The sequence below is a fragment of the Lutra lutra genome, chromosome 4 (assembly GCF_902655055.1).
Source record: "Lutra lutra chromosome 4, mLutLut1.2, whole genome shotgun sequence".
NCBI lineage: Eukaryota > Metazoa > Chordata > Mammalia > Carnivora > Mustelidae > Lutra > Lutra lutra.
This window is the reverse complement of record NC_062281.1, coordinates 189,375,804-189,394,938: the sequence shown is the minus strand read 5'-3', so window position 1 is coordinate 189,394,938 and position 19,135 is coordinate 189,375,804. Positions and strand designations below refer to the sequence as shown.

General features: G+C 57.3%; 3 protein-coding genes across 9 annotated transcripts; 2 read left to right on the top strand and 1 right to left on the bottom strand.

The window, feature by feature from the left end:
• Nucleotides 1-455: 455 nt before the first annotated feature.
• On the top strand, nucleotides 456-5,690 carry LOC125098030 (F-box only protein 44). Of its 5 annotated transcripts, none has more exons than XM_047726388.1 (6): nucleotides 456-474; nucleotides 1,591-1,878; nucleotides 3,048-3,174; nucleotides 3,326-3,421; nucleotides 3,532-3,667; nucleotides 4,543-5,690. In XM_047726388.1, the coding sequence occupies exons 2-6, from the start codon at nucleotides 1,614-1,616 to the stop codon at nucleotides 4,684-4,686; spliced, it is 768 nt and encodes a 255-aa protein (XP_047582344.1). In that variant the 5' UTR covers nucleotides 456-474; nucleotides 1,591-1,613; the 3' UTR covers nucleotides 4,687-5,690. The 5 variants fall into 5 exon arrangements, with proteins under 5 accessions (XP_047582344.1, XP_047582342.1, XP_047582345.1 ...); XM_047726386.1 differs by lacking the exon at nucleotides 456-474 and adding an exon at nucleotides 481-641; XM_047726389.1 differs by lacking the exon at nucleotides 456-474 and adding an exon at nucleotides 481-641 and having other exon boundaries at nucleotides 1,590-1,878; nucleotides 3,048-3,145.
• A 2,089-nt stretch (nucleotides 5,691-7,779) lies between these two features.
• Nucleotides 7,780-13,499, top strand: FBXO6 (F-box protein 6). Its single transcript, XM_047726385.1, has 6 exons — nucleotides 7,780-8,460; nucleotides 8,982-9,287; nucleotides 11,248-11,374; nucleotides 11,826-11,921; nucleotides 12,767-12,902; nucleotides 13,048-13,499. Exons 1-6 carry the CDS (start codon nucleotides 8,409-8,411, stop codon nucleotides 13,219-13,221), a joined length of 891 nt encoding a protein of 296 aa, XP_047582341.1. The 5' UTR covers nucleotides 7,780-8,408; the 3' UTR covers nucleotides 13,222-13,499.
• A 116-nt stretch (nucleotides 13,500-13,615) lies between these two features.
• Nucleotides 13,616-19,135, bottom strand: MAD2L2 (mitotic arrest deficient 2 like 2). 3 transcript variants are annotated; one of them, XM_047726391.1, is made up of 9 exons: nucleotides 18,995-19,135; nucleotides 18,578-18,629; nucleotides 18,365-18,483; nucleotides 16,818-16,889; nucleotides 16,152-16,252; nucleotides 15,199-15,293; nucleotides 14,802-14,875; nucleotides 14,219-14,311; nucleotides 13,616-13,960 (listed from the first exon to the last, which is right to left on the bottom strand). In XM_047726391.1, exons 2-9 carry the CDS (start codon nucleotides 18,615-18,617, stop codon nucleotides 13,919-13,921), a joined length of 636 nt encoding a protein of 211 aa, XP_047582347.1. In that variant the 5' UTR covers nucleotides 18,618-18,629; nucleotides 18,995-19,135; the 3' UTR covers nucleotides 13,616-13,918. The 3 variants fall into 3 exon arrangements, with proteins under 3 accessions (XP_047582347.1, XP_047582349.1, XP_047582348.1); XM_047726393.1 differs by lacking the exon at nucleotides 15,199-15,293; XM_047726392.1 differs by lacking the exon at nucleotides 16,818-16,889.

Sequence of the window (19,135 nt, the reverse complement as noted above, 5' to 3'; positions counted from 1 at the left end):
CTCTTAAAGGCCACAGCCTTCCCCCCCCGCCCCGCCCCGCCTTTGGCCGGGCGCCGGGACGCCCCGCAGTCTGGAGCGCTCGGCCCCAGGCCTGAGGCTACTGGTTCCTCGGCGGACCCAGAAGGCAGGGAAAGGTCGGGAGTCGGGTTTTTTAATTGGGGGGGGGGGGGGATCCGATTTGGGGAGTCTTCCAGCTCCCTCCAGGGGTGGCTGTTGGGAGGAGGAGACGATGGGGTAGCGAGTCTGGGTCAGGCGGAGGGTGCGGGGCGCGCAGCCCAGGAGGAGGGAGGGGGACAGAGGCTCCTCCGGTGCCCCCCCCCCACCCCAGGTAATTTTCCTACAGCGCAATGGGGAGGCACTGCACGGGGCAGGGCCGAAGGGGCGGGCCCGGGGCGGGGTCTGGCGGTCCGGGGCGGGGCCGCACGCTCCAGCTTGGGCAGACCGAGGCCCGCCCAGCCCCCCGGCGGAGCGCAGGTGACCGCGGGGAGTGGGCGCTGGGAGCTCCGCGGTGGGGGAGCTGGCGGCCCAGGGCCCTGCGGGCGGGCGGACTGCGCGGTTTCCGGGCAGGGCGCGAGGAAGGCCCGGCGCGGACAAGGCCCAGGCCTCGGGGACTGCGCGGCCGGCCGAGAGCGGCAGCGGAGGCGAGAACCCGGGCTGGGGTGGCTAATCGATGATCAGGGGTTGGAGCCCCTGCTTTGGGGGGTACTTGAAAGCCACAACGCGAGGTGGGAAGGCTGCAGGCGCGCCGGGGATCCTGGGGCTGAAGCCCACCCGCGGGGGTGGAGGTGGGCGTCTGGGAAAGGCCTTTCACCATCGCCCATCCCGTCGCGAGTCCCAGCTGGGCAGATCATTTTATTTTGCGGCCTTGAGAAAGTCTTTTGAGCTCTTTGGACCTACGTCGGAGACAATGATAATTATCCCCTGCCCCCAACCTCTCTTCCACCTCCGTTGGAGGACTTGCTGGATGGTTCTGCCGGACTGCGCATTGTTACTTACACTCCATAAATACAGACTGGCCTGCTGGAAAAGGCTTGCTCTAGAATCAGAGAAGACTCCGTCCTCCTTCCCTGTCCGTGTGACCTTGGGCAGGTACTCGCACGCCTCCCGGCCTCCTTAGCGTCCTTTAGAGGCTGTTGTGAGGTGACAGTAAAATCAGTCACCTTTTTTTTTTTTTAAGATTTTATCTATTTACTTGAGAGAGAGCGAGAGAGCATGAGCGTGGGTAGAGGGAGAAGCAGACTCCCCTGCTGAGCAAGGAACCTGATGCTGAGCTGCATCCCAGGGCCCTGGAATCATTACCTGAGGCTAAGGCAAGAGGCTTAACCGACTGAGCCACACAGGCACCCCCAAATCAATCACCTTTTATCAAGCATCTGCTGCATCAGGTTATCTGAAACCATTTTAGTACCATTCCTGATCCCATTTTACAGAGGAGGAAACTGAGGCTCAGAGAAGCACAGTGAATATCCCGAGATAGTAAATGGCAGAGCTGGGATGGGAACTCCGACTGCCTTGGGGTGCTGCAAATTTTCAAGTCTGGGGAGGGAGCCCAGTCTATATATCTTTCTATATATCTCTCAATAACTACAGGGGGCGTCCAGAAGCCACCCGCCATGGCCGTGGGGAACATCAACGAGCTGCCCGAGAACATTCTGCTGGAGCTGTTCACGCACGTGCCTGCCCGCCAGCTACTGCTGCGTTGTCGCCTGGTCTGCAGCCTCTGGAGAGACCTCATTGACCTGGTGACACTCTGGAAGCGAAAATGCCTGCGGGAGGGCTTCATCACTGAGGACTGGGACCAGCCCGTGGCTGACTGGAAGATCTTCTACTTCCTCCGCAGCCTCCACCGGAATCTCCTACACAACCCGTGTGCTGAAGGTGGGGTACAGAGCGGGTCTGTCGTGCCCCCAATGCACACACTGTCATGATAGCAGCTGGCTTTCATTATGCACTTACTATGAGCCAGGCACCCTGGATGGTTTAACTCCTTTAATCCTCTCACAATAATCCTAAGAGGTAGAGGCTGTTAGCGCTCCCATTTTTCAGACAGGCAAACTGAGGCCAAGAGTGGCATTTTTGTATTCCAAACCTTATTTCCCCAGTGACCTTTTCTAGCTGTGCCCAAGATACAAGACCAAGAAGTCAGAGCCATATTCTGTAGGCCTAGTTTCAAAACTCCAGGGCTAGGCTTCCTAGGACTGCCCCAAGAGTGCAAAGAGGACTTTACTTATGAAAGAATGAGAGATCCAGTCTTCTTTCCAGCATATTAAAACAACAGGTAAAACAAAATTTCTGCATCATCTAGAGCTCCCTTTGTCCCTTACTGTTCTGTAACTCATTGGCTCCACACTGGAATGAGATGGGAGCCTCGTTTCCCATTATGTGGCCAAATTCTGGAGCAAGATAATAATGACGTGACTCCAAGCTGTCCACAGTTTCAGATGCCTGCCTCCCTTGACTTCCCAACAGCCATGTTCTTCACCACCAGTTGGTATACTGTGGTCCATAAGCCAAATATGGCCCAGAAGCTAAAAGTCATTTTTGCAGTTTTAAATGGTTATTAAAAAAAAAAAAAAAAAAGACTGCAAGAGAGATAGATAGTATATAGCCCACAAAACCTACAGTATTTTGGCCCTTTGCAGAAAATGTTTGCCAGCCCTTGTTCCTAACTCTGGTTTATAGCGGACAAAACCAAAGCTCAGAGAGGGAAAGCAACTTATCTAAGGTCACACAGCCCAGTATCTGGACAAACCCCAGATCGGCCTGGTGGGGGTCAGAGTGTTCTCCATCCCAGAAGGGTCATTCACGTGGTCATTCACTTGGTCACGTGTCTTGGGATTCCCAGTGGAAATCACCATGATGCTGGGCACATAGGCAGTATCTAATAGAAGACAGCCACTGTTGATCTGCAGTGTCCTACAGCACGGGGCTCGAAGGCAGCTGCAGAGATTCAGGGAGAGGATTGGGGAAGAAGGGGCTCTTGTGAGAAAGAGACCACTGGGGAGGGGGGCGGCTTTCCTATGATGTAAATTCTGCTTTATGGCCAGAGGGCTTTGAATTCTGGAGCCTGGACGTGAATGGCGGTGATGAGTGGAAGGTGGAGGACCTCTCTAGAGACCAGAGGAAGGAATTCCCCAATGACCAGGTCAAGAAATACTTCGTGACTTCTTATTAGTAAGATCCAAGGCTGGGGAAGTATTGGGGTGGGGGAAAACCCAAGACACTTCGCCCTGGGGTCTCCTGCTCTGGGAAGGGCAGTCCTAGCCCCCCCCCCAGTGCCCTAGTGCTGAGCCCCAGCCCCTCCCAACCCTCTGCCTGCCCCCAGCACCTGCCTCAAGTCCCAGGTGGTGGACCTCAAGGCCGAAGGGTATTGGGAGGAGCTGATGGACACCACACGGCCGGACATCGAGGTCAAGGACTGGTGAGTGCCTGGGGCGAGGGTCTGGGGGAGGGGGGCCTGCCACTCAGGCGCCCCACCCCCACCCTGCCCCCCATCTCCAAGGCCCTGATGGGCCCTCCCTCTGCCCGCAGGTTCGCAGCCAGGCCAGACTGCGGGTCCAAGTACCAGCTGTGTGTTCAGCTCCTGTCGTCAGCACACGCACCTCTGGGGACCTTCCAGCCAGACCCGGCAACGATCCAGCAGAAGAGCGATGCCAGGTGGAGGGAGGTGTGTGGTCGAGGAAGAGGGCAGGGGGCACGTCGCCCAAGGTGGAGACTGCAGTCAAACAGGCTTGGGTTCAGATCCCAGCTCTGCTGCTTCTCACCTGGGCCTTGGTTGCTCAGGGTCTGAAATGATGCTGGTAAAGCCATATTCAAAAAGGTTGACTGTTATTAGTTATTAATATCAGTTATTACTACTATCTACACCAGGGACACCAAATATTTTCTTATCAGGCCAAATACAAATATTTTGGGCTTTGCAGGCCGAGTTGTCCCTGTCCCAACTACTCAGCTCTTCAACTCTGCCACTGCGTGGTGAAAGCAGCTTTATGGACATGGCTGTGTTCCAATAAAACTGTATTTACAAAATTCTACAAAAGGGCAGTGGGCCCCTGGGCCACAGTTTGCCAACCTGACCAGTGCTGTCCAGTAGAATTTTCTGCAGCAATAGAAATGGTCTGTGTCTGCACCTGTGTGGTATGGTATAGCCACATGTGACCATGGAGCGCTTCCTAAGAGCCAGATTCTGCTGTGACTGAGGAACTAAATTTTTAATTTTATCTAATTTTCATGAATTTCAGCTTAAATAGCCACACATGCCCAGGGATGACCATAGTGGACATCTTTTGGCAGTTTACAGACTTTCCTTCTGTTCCCTTCAGTTCCTTTGAGCTGCCCTTGGGTAATCCTGTGGAGTGGACCCAGGAGGATTTTGCTCCATTTTACAGATGAGGAAACTGAGGCAGAGAGGGGAAGTGGCCTGCCCAAAATCACAGAATTAGAGCTAGCACTGAGTTCTGCAGACTCTTGGTCCACCACTAAGACCTTGGCCCCTTCCTTGCTCTTGACCTCTCTCCCTCTCTCCACCTGTCCCCCACCCAGGTCTCTCACACGTTCTCCAACTACCCGCCCGGCGTCCGCTACATCTGGTTTCAGCACGGCGGCGTGGACACTCACTACTGGGCCGGCTGGTATGGCCCGAGGGTCACCAACAGCAGCATCACCATCGGACCTCCCCTGCCTTGACACCCCCCAAGCCCTGACCCGCCAAACCCTGACTGCTGTCAGAGAAGGGCTGGGTTAGGGAAGGGGAGGGGGACCAGGCTCCCCCAGACCTCCTAGTTCATCCTTGCCCCTCAGTTGCCTATTTTGTGGAGTCTCTCAGTTTGTGCGGCCCTCACAAGCCGTGGGGGGTGGGCAGTGCTCTAGGCCCAAAGTCTCAACCTGAATGACATCAGGGGAGGCCTGGTGTCGGGCTCTTTAAGAGATGGGGCCCCTGAGGTTGGGGAGGTGCAAGGTGTTCTCCCAGGCTCCTCCAAGAGCGGTCTCCAAGCTCAGATGCCAACCTAGATGTGTGTCTCTACCTTCCCCTCCTGGGTCCTTCCTCCCTGTCTCCATTGGGGGCCCTAGGAGCAGGGACAATATGGACATCTGGCAAGCCTGTGGCTGCTCTGGATAGTGCAGATGCTGGGAGGTGACCATGTAGCTCAGCCAGATCTGGGAGTGGAAGGGGGGCTGTGCTGGCCTGTCCTCTGCCTCATCCTGCCACTCCCAAACTCTTTGCCTGCCTGCTCAGAGACGTGACTTTGACCCAGAGGCTCAGGTCTAGTCTGAGAGGGACAGAGCCAAGATGGAGTGGGGGCCAGGTCAGGTCTGGACGGACCTCACTGTCAATGAAGCCCAGAAGTCAGATGGGTATCAGGTGGGGGTAGGATCTTCAAAAGACCCCTGGAATCCTGTGCATGGTAACCCAGGGCAGGGGAGGGGTGGATCAGACCCTGAATCTGAGAGCTGGGGCACTTACGCCCTGGGAAGAGGTGAGTGGGTGGTTTTCAAGGACCCCCTGTCCACCTCTATGCCTAGACCAGCTTCCCCGGGCTTGGAATGTCCTACCTACCCTTGGAACTGCCTTTCCTTGCACCTTCCCACCCTGCCCAACCTCACTCCTGCCTCTCCCTCCTACTGGAAGGACAGCAGTGCTCGGATTCTGCCCCTGCTGCATGCAGCTAAATAAAAGGTGTTTCCAGCCCTACCTTTGTCCTGTGGTTTCTGGGAGGAAAGGCAAATTTAATGGGAGGTCCTGCCCTGGACCTGCAGAAGGTGAGCCTGTGTGGCTTCTGTCCAAGGTGCAGGGAATGACGGACACTTCAGGAGGCTGACTATGGCAGGACCAGGGCCCTCATACAGACTCCTTAATGAGCTGCCAACATCTCACCCCAGCAGCCCTCCAGTACTGCTAGCTTCCTCCAGAGGCCCCGCCACAAAGCTGGGGTGAGGGGGGAGCAGTGGATATCTGAGATACACCTCATGCTGGGTGTGCCGTCGCAGGCTCACTGTTCACTGGTATCTTATTTACTCTGCCAAGAGCTTTACTGACATTAGGTGAAGCCAAAGCATTTAGAACGGTGTATGGCACACAGTACGTGCTCGATGTACTGTTTAATTATCTCAGTAGTCAGCTGGATTAGGGCCTCAGCCTTGGCAGGGACACCACTCACTAGCTATATGTAAGTTAGCAGAAGACACCCTTGGGGGACATGCAGCCCTGACGAGTTAAAAAGGTGGCCTGGGCCGGGCACCTTTGCGCAGTGCACAACCTGCACAACCCTTTCTGGTTGCCTTAAGTAGGTGCTTGATGATTACCTGTTGAAGGAGTTAAGGAATTGATGACAAAAATGTGGAGATTTTTACCCTTGAGTAAACTGAGGTCTCCCTGAGGCCGAACGCTAGTGAAGGTAAAAGCCCCGCTCCAGCCCTCTCGAGTGTCAACAATCTCCTTCCGGGGAGAGTCCCGCCTCCCTCCCTACGGCGGAGGGAACTCGCTAAGCGGCCTCAGAGTGGTCCGCGCAGAGGTGGAGACTAGGTTAGGTGAACGCCCTCTCTTCCCAGAAAGCAAAGGGAAGCGGTGGGACCCTGCTGCTGAGCCGCCGATTACCTGGAGGAGAAGACAGGTTGAGGCTACGAGGTCGGGGGAGCCCGTCGCGCGAGCCCCGGCACTGCGGACCCCAAGAGCCCCGCCCGGTAGCTGCGGTAGAAACCGGCTGCGGGCCGGGGAAGGCGGTGGGCGGGGCGAAGGCGGTGGGCGGGGCGAAGGCGGTGGGCGGGGCGGGGCGGGGCGAAGCGGTGGGCGCGGCCCCGGAGCCCGAGGGGGCCGTCCGAGCGCGCGCGTGACACGGGGCGGGGCGGGGCGACAGTAGACAGCGCCGCGGAGGCCGGAGGCTCCAGACCGACGCGGAGGTCCGGTCCCGCCGGGCGTCCCGCCCCGCGTCCAGGTCGCGGCCCAGCTTGGGGAACGGGCGCGGTGGGGGAGACAGGCGGGGGAAGGGCTGGGGGTCCTACACCCGAGGGCGGGGGTGGCGGATGTGGGGCGGGGCGTTAACTGAGCCGGTGGCGCTGTCCACCGCGGGCCTCCGGGACCGCGGGGTAGGGGCCCGGGCGGCGCGCGGTACGCGCGAGACCAGATCCCGCGCGGCCGGGCCCTGGCTCAGACTCCGGGAAGTGCTGCCTGGGAGCGACACCCTGGCCACAGCTCGCTGGTGACGCCCCAGCCCAGGGCCGATCTGGGACCTCCCGGCACACGCACGCCCTCCGGTCCTGGGACGGACCAAACTTTTCCAAGCCCCAGCTTCTGCTTTTGAGAAACGGGCTTAGTAACCGTGCTTACGGGGGTCGTTGAGAAGGTCGCGACTCGGGCCGGGCACGTGGGAAGCACAGGGACACCCCCCCCCCCCGGTGGTGGGGGAACCTCACCCCATGCCCCATTCGTGCGCAGTCAGGCCTCGCCCTAGACCCACGAACGCCAGAAACTAGGGGAGGGGGTGCGACGAATAACGTGCGACCAGAGCCAGAGACCAGACTCTGGACGCCTGGGTGAGGAGCATTTCGCACCTAAGTTGCCTCTGACTCCCACCCAGAGACTTTTATTTGATCTAGACGGTGCTTTTAGAAGTTGCCAACATTTAAAAACCGACAGGTTTCATATTTTCGAAACTGCTTATGTAGAGTTCCTTCTGAAAAAGCAGAAGACCTAGCCACATGGAGTTTTTCCCGTCATAGCATTTTTGCACAAGGTACAACTACCTTATTTATTGTTCTCTGCCGGGCTGACATGTTCCTGTCTGGGCGGGAGCCACAGGAGACGCTGTGCGTCTGCTCTCGTTTTTGCTGGGATGGTAGCTTTGAGAAGTCTGTGGGAGGATTCTTTGGCCAAGTCTCTGTGGAAAATGAGAAGCCTCCTCAGAGACTTCACCTGTGGGAGGAGAATAATCCCTCCCTCTCCCACCTGTGAGCGGATAAGGCCCATCTGAGTGACAGGGGCTGGCCTTCCCTCCCCGACCCCACCCTGGGGTGGGTGGGGGGCGGGTCCCCTTAGCGGGTCCCCTTAGAGATCTGAACAGCCAGGCAAGATTCAGGCCGGGGTAGTGGCACTGTAAAATTTTCCAAAACCCTTGTACCATTCAGGTGTAGAGGGAGGAAGGTGTTCTTGGGAGCCGCTGACTACTACTGAGGAGCGTTTTTGCTCTAATGATAGAGAAGTGATGTCCGCCCGGTGCTAAAGGCTTGCCTTGTACTAACTCAGACCTCCCCGCCCTGCTGAGGCTGGGACAGTCATTCGCTCCTCTTAAGGCTCCCCAGCTAGCCACTGCAGGCCAGGATTGAACCCCCAGGGCGGTCTTGCTCAGGGTCCCTCAATCAGCTTTGCAGTCTGAGCATTTCAAAATGGGCTCTGGCCTGATGCCCCAACCAGGATGGAGAGGCAGGTCCTCCTCGCTGCGGTGTCTTATCACATCTGGCTTCCAGGTCAACGTGAGCGATTTGGGGAGAAGTTGGTTTTAGCAACTAGCCCCACCACTTAATGAAGCTGTGACACAGAACGTGAAATCTTTCTTACACCCACAGATGAACAGTGAATTCCTAGCACTGAAATAACCTGACCACAGACTTCTGTAGAGCTTGCAGACAGTGGCATGGCCTTGGCAAGGTCTGCCAGTTCACTGGGCCCGGCAACTTAAAATAAAGCAATTATTTTTTTAACAGGGCAGGGGGATAGGGGAGGAATGGGTGCAGGGGGTGGGGGTCAGGAGAGGGCCTCTTTAAATATTAGCCCCTGAAGTCTTTGTTAATATTTTTATTACACTCTTTCAAATGTGTGTAACGTGTGAGTGCTCTGTATTCTGACGGCCCACTGCGTACCCAGGAGAAGGCCCGACCCCTCTTGTTTCACGAAAGAAAAAGGATGAAGAGCCCCTGGCCCAGGTCCCTGGAAATCTGAGGGGTCCACCTCCTTGGTCAGGGCTCATAAACACTGTTGCCCCCTACAGGCCTGAGGGCGCCCCCCGCCTCCCCCCCCCACCCCTCACCAGCCATGGCCTTGGTCAGCATCAACGAGCTGCCCGAGAACATTCTGCTGGAGGTGTTCACGCACGCACCCGCCCGCCAGTTGCTGCGCTGTCGCCTGGTCTGCAGCCTCTGGAGAGACCTCATTGACCTGGTGACACTCTGGAAGCGAAAGTGCCTGCGGGAGGGCTTCATCACCGAAGACTGGGACCAGCCCGTGGCTGACTGGAAGGTCTTCTACTTCTTGTGCAGCCTCCGCCGGAATCTCCTGCGGAACCCGTGTGCGGAAGGTGGGCTGGGGGCTGCCCCGGGGCTGGCTTCCCACCTTTCCTGAAACCCAGGGCCTTTGCGCCTGCGATTCCCACACTATGTGGAATGTTCTCTCTCACAACCCTGACACCTATACCACTCGCCCTTGGTTTCTCCTCGTTCTTCAGGTCTCCGACACCTGGCCTGGTCCCCCTGCCCCCCCATCTTTATCCTGTCTGTCCCATTTCGTTTCTCCGTAGCGCCTTCATAACCTGTAATTATGTTTTATCTCATGGCTTTGGGGTTTTGTTTTTTTTTTTTTCTCTGCTACAGACTTCAAGGTCCAAGGGCCTAATGGGTCTTGGTCACCACTCTACAGACACAAGTGTCCACAGGGATGCCTTCACATAGTGCTTGAAAAACATTTGTTGAATGAACAAACTGCACGTTCAGCTTTCCCTCTCTTGCTCCGTCTAAGCTGCCTGACTCATACAGAGGGTCCCTCCGTGCTGGGCCCTAGACTTCGCTGGGCTCGGGGCTTCACAAATGTCCTTATCCTCCTGTTGTCCCCATTACCCAGAGGAAGGAAAGGATTTTCAGAGATGACTGTAATCACATCATTTGAGGCCCCTGTTTAACTTACTAGGTTCTCTTGTACTTGCCAGGGTCTTTTTCCTTCATTGAGCACCTACTGCATACCACGCACCAGGCTTCTTGTGGGGACTAGGGCAACAGTTAATGGTGTGTACATAGTTTGTACACTTAGAATCCCCGTCGTGTCGATTTTCTCTCTTGAGCCTCACGAGGACCCCGGGAGTTAACCAAACAAGCAGGGTTGGCTCCATTTTATGGGTGGGGAGCGTTAGGGCTCATGGTGAGGGTCCTGCCCTGAAGCTGCCCAGTTGCCGGGGCCTGGTCCTGACCGATGAAGGCCCTCAGGCCCCTCTCAGAGTCCCCATAGACCATGGCTCAGACAATCTCTCTGCCTGCCCCAGATCCCGCTCAGAAGCTGCCCAGCCAGGCCGCCAGCTCAGCTCGCACAGCTCCACGGAGCCCGCCTGCAGCCCCAACTTACACTGGGCTGTGGGCTGGCAGCCGTCAGTCCAGCCTCGCTTGGACCTCCTTGAGCCTGAGCTCGGCACAGCCCGCTCCTGGATTTCTGTGGTATTCCTCTGCTTCTCTCCTGGCAGGCCCCAGGGCATCTGGGGAATAGGTGCGGGCTCCTAGTAGAGGGAACAATTTGGAAAAGTTCCCTTGGTGATTGTTCTGGAAAGCCTTGGTAGGGAAACACTGCTGGGTGTAAGGTCCTCTCAGTTCAGTGTGGAGGAGGAGACCGGAACCTGCCAAGCCAGCCTGGTGGGGATCGCGAATACGGGGTCGCTGTGCGCCTCCAGCACTGAGGATGGCCACCTTCACGGTTATCCCTCCCACCCTGGGCAGAGGGACTCCGAGCTGGCACAGCAGCAAACCCAGAAAATTGTTCCGTGGGCCCCCCGGGGTCTCAGTTACATAGTTAGGGTGTCAGGGGAAATGCGAGTCATCACGTAAGTGGTCTGCATTGGGACAAACGGACATTAGTCATTGAACAGAAATATTATCATAGGCCCTTCATAACTTCCTGTTTTGAGAACTGAAACTTCGGTATTTCCCAGAATCCCGCAGCAACACCAAAGGAAGAAAAGGCTAGTTTAGAATTCCTGGTAATACTTTTTTTTTTTTTTTTTAACCCCCTCCAGCCTCATGTTAGGAGTCAAACCAGTCAGGGACGAAGTGGGAGAGAGAAGGTCCCAGATCAGAGCTGATGTGGTGAGGACAGGTGGAGACGCGCTGGGAGGAAGGGCACTGTGTTGGGGTGCTTCGAGGCACAGCTGGGGTGCACACTTGAGATGGGAGCCTGAGCAGGCCATGCCTTAACCCCCTCCTCCCTCCCTGGCCCAGGTGGGCAGGACCGGACCAAACATTTACACAGGGGATCTGACCTTGGCTTCTGTTTTTCCCTAGAGGATCTGACATCCTGGCAAATTGACTCCAATGGCGGAGACGAGTGGAGGGTAGAGAGCCTCCCTGGAGACCATGGGACAGATTTTCCAGACTCCAAAGTCAAGAAGTACTTTGTCACATCTTTTGAGTAAGATTAACAACCGAGCTGGCAGTGTCGAGAGGGAAAAGGATCAGGACCCCTTTTGCCAAATGTAGGCCTAAGTGAGGGCCCCCCTGTGCACCTGGAGGAAGGCAGTTCCCAGATGGGCTCAGAGTCCCACTTTCCTAGAGCAGGAGTACTCAGTGGCCACAATTAACAGCCGTGGAGGGTGGAGACCAGTACGGGGCCTTGGGAGCCACTGGGTGACTAGGGTGAGGCAGAGATGCCTGTAGGTTCCTCATCTAGGAACAGGGGTTCCTGGAGGTGCCCTTGAACTAAATCACGTGCCACCTAGGCACAGCTGGGTCAGGGCCCCTGCGTGTTTCTCTTGGGCCAGCGACAGCCAGAGGCAGACGTCCTGCAGCAGTCTGGGGACACTGCTGGGTCCTGGCCATGCAAAGCACACCTGGGAACATAAGCCTTTCCTTTTGCTCCCCAGGATGTGCCTCAAGTCCCAACTGGTGGACCTCAAGGCCGAGGGCTACTGGGAGGATCTGCTAGACACGTTCCGGCCTGAAATCGAGGTTAAGGACTGGTGAGTGGGGTTCGGGCCATGCTCCGCAGCCTTCCCTCCTCTCTTCCTGAGGATACCTAGAGGCAGTGCCCACTCTTTGCCTGGCGGTGTCCTGGGGTAGGCACTGCCCCGGGAGCCGGCACTTGCTCATTTCACACCTCCTGGCCTTCCTGCCACTGTGCATCAGGAGATGCTAATTCCACTTTACAGATGGGGAGACCGAGGCCTACCCATAAGCTGTCACAGATGGTACTAGAGCCTCAGAGGCAGCACGACCCAGCTTCCCTGGACCTCACTCCCTTCCCTTCCATCCCATCTGCCTCCCCGGCCCCTTCTCTGGGCTTCCCGCAGCTCTTTCCCAGGCTCCTGCTCTGTGCCCAGAGCTGTGCAAGGCTCTGGCTTGGCCCACAGCGGAAGCAGGACCCCAGTGCCAGCCAGGGCCACCACTCTAAGGATGTGTGGGGGGGTGGTATTGAGGAATGTGCAGAGGGGTGGACAGCAGGGCTAAGCAGAGGGTGAGCTCTGCCAGCTCCCATCACACAGGCCGCCCCTTGGATCTCCCACTGAACCCCCACTTTGAGCCATGATAACATACAGATGGCTCAGCTCCCACAGCCCAGGCCTTTATCTCTGTAGAGAGCCTTTTCATGTGTTAAGGGAACATCTTCACTGGACACCCAAAAGGGTTGCCACTTTGCTCTGATATGGCCCCACACAGAGACTGCAGACCCCAGGGGCATAGGAGGGCCCAGAGAGCAGTGAAACCAGCTGGGCCTCGGGCTCCAGTCTGTGGGTCTGCTGCCTGCCCTCTTCCAAGGCCACCTTCTCTCTGGGGGTGCACAGTGCTGAGCCCCACCTGCCCCCAGGTTCGCCGCCAGAGCCGACTGCGGCTGCACGTACCGCATCCGAGTGCAGCTGGTCTCAGAAAACTACATCGTCCTGGCCTCCTTTGAGCCCCCGCCTGTGACCATTGATCAATGGAACAGTGCCGAGTGGACAGAGGTGAGGCCTTTCCTGCTTGGCCCTCACCATCCCCTTCTCGGGGACCTCCTGCGGGACCTTCCTCTTCCCCTCTCCAGCAGAGTGATCACCCCATCTTTCCCCTCCCCAGTCCTGGTGATCTCTTCTTCCTCTCCCTTCCTCCCAGGTCTCCCACACTTTCTCGGATTACCCGTCAGGGGTCCGCCACATCCTCTTCCAGCACGGGGGCAAGGACACCCAGTTCTGGGCAGGCTGGTACGGGCCTCGTGTCACCAACAGCAGCATCATCATCACCCCTAAGATGACCAGGGACCGGGGGCCCCTCCACGGCTCAGCCTGAGACCCTGTAGGGGCAGGAAAAGGCTGCCCACCTGCCCTCCTCACTTCATCTCCACGGGCCCTTCTGACAGTCTGACATCCGCTGGCCATTCAGCCATCCTCTCTCTGGGCCGCTTGACTTCCGGAGGTCCCCTCCAGCTGAGCCTGTAGTGGGCAGTGAGGGCCCCTACCTTGGGAGCCCCTACCCCAGTTCCAACCTTGGGCAAACCCAACAGTTTGTGGCCACTCCCTGTCATATACTCTGACATTTCATGACAATAAATGTTTTCAGTAAAACCAGCCTGGGGTGGGGTCTAGTGACGGAAGCCCTGGTTGCTCCGGTGGAGAAGCTGCCCCTCCTCCCAGGTTAGTTCGGCTGCTCCTGTCCCTCCCACTCCAGGTAGTGACTGCCCAGCTCAGCCCTTGGGGCCATTTATTGAAACAACTCACAGCACAGTATTTGAGACAGACAGTGTTGGCCGGCCAAATCCCAGGAGGCTAAGATCAGAAATCACAGTCCGAGCATCCTTCCCTGCCTTCCTGGGAAGAGTTTCTCCATGAAGGCAAGCAGCCCTGAGCAGCGCCGTGCTGGAGGGTGGGCGGTCCATACACAAAGGCAATAAGAGCACTTGGAATCAGGGTGACCCTACAGCACTGCCCTAGGCTGGGGCCCCCAGTGTCCAGCGGTGGGAGCGTCCACGGTGGGGGCAGGCACACCCTCAGCTGCTTTTATGAGCTCGCTCTTCCACGTAGAGCTGCATCTGGTGGACAGGAGTACACAGCCAAGGTCAGGAGGACAGCCTGGGCACCTCCTGAGGAGTGCCCACAAGCCCCGGGCAGATAGATCTCTGCCAGAGGCTGGGGTCGTGTGGCGCAGCCACCGGTTAAGAGAAAGGCAGTTTGGAGCCTGACACCAGGCACTCCCTGGTCATCTCCCACACACCTTGAGCCACGCAGAAGCCTCTGGCAAGGCCTCAACACACCTTCCATAAAGCTTACCAGGTCCCCACGCAGCTCACCTTTAAAATGTCTGACGTCATGGTTTTTAGTGGGATCAGCCGGGGGTCGTGCATGTGGACATCCTGCTCGTCTGCCAGGATCCAGGGAAAGTCCTAGGGTGGGAGACCGGGGGACGCTAGACCGTGGCCTGCCCTCACTGCGCGACGCCCTCTCTCTCCAGAGCTGGGGATCCTCAGACCTCAGGGAACAGCGGGATCACTAGGGCGCTCCCAGCAGGACAGATGCCCAGGCTCCTGAGAGGGCGAGTCTACAGATCCGAGCTGGGCTGGGAACCCAGTGGTTTAACTGGCCCCAGGCACCAATTCTGAATTGGGGCGGGGGGGGGGGGGTGGCAGCGAGAACTGCCACCAAGCCAGCAGCCCCAGGACATGGCTCCGCCCTCCTCTCCGTGCTGAGTGCCCAGGCTGGGCAATGACAAGCGTGTGACCACCCAGGAGACATACCACAAAAAGCCACCAGCTGCTGGGCACTGCCGTAAGCAAGGTAATGAGTGCGCTGTCAGCAGCACCCCTGCCTGCTCTGGTTTTCAGGGCCTCCCGGTTGTGTCTCCCTGCCCACCTTCCCCAGCCCGCCTCATCTCACCTTGATGACCTGAATCTTCTCCATGTTCCGCGTGGCAGCTTCTCTCGTGTGCACTAAGACAGTGAAGGTACAGCCTGAAGAGGCAAGAGTTTGGTCAGGGCCGGGCCACCTCATGCCTGCCACTGGGCATAGCCTCTTCCCACCTCCCCAGCTGGCTCGGCAGCCCCCCAAGAGGAGAAGAGTGGAAACCAAGGACCAGGACAAGACAGTCAGTAGGGAGCCCGAGACAGGTGGAAATCAGGGCAGCTTCCTGGAGGAGGTGGACTCTCAGAGAAGTTCTAAATGGCAGGAAGGAAGAGAGGCGGCTTGCTGCAGCCAAGTAGGAACCTGAGAACACAGACCAAGCCAAGGGAGCCCTGGCCATGCCTGAGGGCGGAGGCGTGGGGGGTGAGCACACCTGGAGGGTTGTGGTCCAGGACAGCATCACATACACTAATCTTCAGGATGAAGGCTCGGAGCAGCTGCTCCACATGAGACAGTAGGGAGTCTGAGCTGGAAGGAGAAAAGGAGGGTCTCCCATCACCCTGGTGCCCCCTCCCACCAGCAGGCAGTCAACCCTGGGAGCAGGCCTGGGGGCCCAGAGCCCCTCTCTGCTTCTGAGTGTGTTGGTTTCTAAGGGCCTGGCTACTTATCTTGTCTACACAGTTAAAACCATCTGAAAACCAACGTCAAGTGCCATCCCAAACTAAGTCCAAATGGGACACAGGGAGCTCCAGTAGGTCGTTCTAATATGCAACCCAGTCTGAGAACAAGGACACAGCCCAAGCCTGTTCATACCCTGGGACACCAAGCCAGGAAGGGAGAGGGATTGCCCGAGCCTACACCTTGCCCCAGGAAGCCAGCAGCTGACCAGTCAACAACCTTGCCCAAGGTCAGCTTCTGGTTGCCTACAGACTGGACACTTGACTGGAAAGGCAGAAAACTGGGTCTGTGTCCTAACTCTGTCACCATTTGGGTGACCCTGGGTAGCTCATGTCATCTCTCCGGTCCTTATCCATCTGGAACATCAGGTTGGGACTAGCCCTTCAGCAACACTATGATCTTCCAGGTGTGGACATCACAGAGGTTACATGGAGAGAGCACTGGGTGGCCAGCTGTGGCTCGGCTGCTAACAGGCCTTGGGATGGTGCACCTTGCCATTCTTCTCTTTACCAAGCTTCCTGGAGTAGGTGGACTCTCAGAGGGGTTCTAAAGGGGAGGAAGGAAGAGAGGCAGCTTGGTGCGGCCAAGGAGGGACCTGAGAACGCAGACCAAGCCAAGGACTTCAGGGGCTGCCTAAAGCGGTGAGCATGAGACCTGTTTCTAGAGACTTCACAGCAGTCTCCAGGAGACCAGGAAGAGGCAGTTTACCTGATGGACAGCAGTGGCGGCTGGGTGATTTCAAAGACGAATTTCTCCACTGGGCGGTGCTCTTTGTCCAAAATCACCACCACCACCTTCTCCACGTCATTCTGCAAGAACAGGAATCCCCTATTCCAGAACCGGGTAACCCACCACTACCACCACCTCCCCGCCCCAGGGAGGATGGGAAGGACCCACGCACAGCCCTGTTCAGCTTCTAGGCTGAGGGTCCCTGAGAGCCCAGAAGGTTTGAAAAGTTCAAGTAGGCACACTCCCTGACATGAGTGGTACAGACTGAGACAGGAGAGGCTGCCTGGGCCTTAATGGGGCTACATCTCAGAGAGAAGGAGGAAACTCTGAGGGGCCAAGCCCAGACAGAACTTAGGGGTGGGAAGAGAAACAGACGTGAGCTCTGGGGCAGTCAGGCCCCAATCAGCCAGCTCCACTCACCAGGGCTCCCGGGCCCCAGCACACAGATTGTGGCTCATGTGTCCTGACATCTGTCCCTGGGCAGGGACACTCCAGGACACTCCTGTACCCACTCCAGGGTACAGGAGACAGGCTTTAGGGTGTAGAGTCATTGGGGACCCTGCACGGTCCCAGCATCACCCAATCCTGGAGTGCTGAAGGAACAGACTGGGGGTAGAGGTGGGCTGGGGGACTTGGTGCCCTCACCTTCTCCAGGAGTGGCTTGACACAGTGCAAGGTGTCCTGGATATACTGGTTCAGCTCCGGGTGGCAGGACATCTATACACAACCCCATGATGGCTCGTGAGGCCCAAAGCACCAATGGGAAACCACCCGACACCCCTCCAGGAGCCCAGGGAGAGAGGCCGGCAGCTCCCTAGGGCTCCACACCCAAGACACTGACTTCCCATCATGAGGCTAAGAACTGCAAATTATCCAGAGAGGGACAAGTTAGAAGAATTCAGTCCCAACATCAGCACTTAATATAGCATTGGGGGTTTCTAATGGGTCCATGGGCTCCTCCAGGGGCTGAGAAGTCCCTAAATTGTGTGTATTTGGGCATACAAGCATTTTTCCCAGAGAAGGGATCCAAAAATTCAATCAGTTTTCAAAAAATTGAGAATCTGGAACTAAGAGCTATGTGGCCTTAGGTAAATCACTTAGTTTCTCTGAGCTTGACTTACTTCATCTGTGTAAGATCTCGTAAAGACAAAGTGAAGAGTGGATAAGCACCCTGTACACAGCAGGTGCCCAATAAATGCTATTCTGTTTTCACTGTACATCCTTCAAGCCTCCACCACCTTCCAGTATGGGGTCATCTATTTATTTTAACATTTACTAAGTGCCTTCTAAGGGGCCAGCACTTCTAGAGTGGGGAGAGGGGAGCACATACTTACTGCTTTGTCTGCCTTTTGGACCTGAGACAACCCATTACAATGAAGGCTGAAGGAAAGCACCTGAGGTTTCTAGGAATCACCTCCTCAAAGCAATCATTCATTCATCAGCCACAGGAGCTCTTTTAAATACAACCATGCCCCACGGGCAACTCTGATCCCAGGGCCTGGTCCCTAACTTCAGGCAAGGGAACTCCAAGGTCAGAGGGGACGAAAAGCAAAGTCACCGCAGCAGGGGTGGGAGGCTGTCAGGCTATCAACTGAGAACTAGAAGGCAAGGCCAGGGGCACCTGGGTGGCTCAGTGGGTTAAGCCTTTGCCTTTGGCTCAGGTCATGGTCTCAGGGTCCTGGGATCGAGCCCCACATCGGGCTCTCCACTCGGCAGGGAGCCTGCTTCCCGCCCCCTCTCTGCCTGCTGCTCTGTTCTTGTGATCTCTCTACCAAATAAATAAAATAAAATCTTAAAAAAAAAAAAAAAGAAAAGAAACAGAAGCCAAGGCCAGCCTGCTGGTGAATGTGGTGGGGGAAGGGGCCTGAGCCTGCAAGTGGAGGATGGTTCAAAAATCCACCCTCTAGGGACCCCTGGGTGGCTCCGTTGGTTAAGTGGTTAAGCATCTGCCTTTGGCTCAGGTAGTGACCCCAGGATCCTGTGACAGAGTTCACATCGGGGTCCTTGCTCCTTGCTCAGCGGGGAGCCTGCTTCTCCCTCTGCCTGCTGCTCCCTGTGCTTGTGCTCACTCTCTCAATCTCTCTGACAAATAAATAAGTAAAATCTTAAAAAAACCAAATCCACCTTCTACCCACCCTGTGGTGACCCAGTGGCCCCCGCCCAGATGCGGGGGTGGGGGGTGGGGCGCTCACCTGGACAGGCACGTTGTACTTCTTACGCTTCTGGAAGATACCCACCGGGTAGACCTCGCGCACGTAGAGGATGAGGTGCACAGCTACCTCCAGGAACTCGCAGAGTACGTCGGCCACCACTGCCAGGGGGACAGAAGCCGGTGAGCTGGGAAAGCCCGCCGGCCCAGGCACCCCTCGCCCCCCACCCGGAGTCCACAGGCCCCGCCTCCCTACCTTGACCAAAGTTGAGGTCCTGGCGCGTGAGCGTGGTCATCCTTACCGCCACCTAGGGAGTGCGGCAGGAGTGGGGGCTAGTTCCAAGGGGCAGGGAGCCGCAGGGTCCGCCGGCCTCCACCGCCCCTCCCCTCCATCTGGGTTCAGGACGCTCCCCCTTCACACAAAATCAGGGCCGCTAGAATGGACCCTCCCCCCGCGCTGGCGTCCCTGCTCGGGGACATCAGCTGCGCCCGATAGCCCTGCTGCCTCGGAAAGGCCAGAGCTGGGAACGGCGGGTTGAGCAGGCCCGCGAGCGTAAAATGGGACGCGCGGAGAGCGAAACTAGGCTGGAATAAGACTCGCCAGGCTCTGCCTGGCCGGAAACCTCCCCCGAGGGAGCCCCGCCCCCTCCCCTCCCTTCCCCTCCCCCGGTACCGGCTCCGGCTTCGGGGCCCGGCTCGGGGCCCGGCCCCGGCGCGGGGAACCAGCGAACCAACCACTCGCGCCTCCCGCTCAACCAGCGGCCTGGAAGCAGCTCCGTGACGTCCGCGCGGCGCTCCCGCAGGTCCTAGTGAC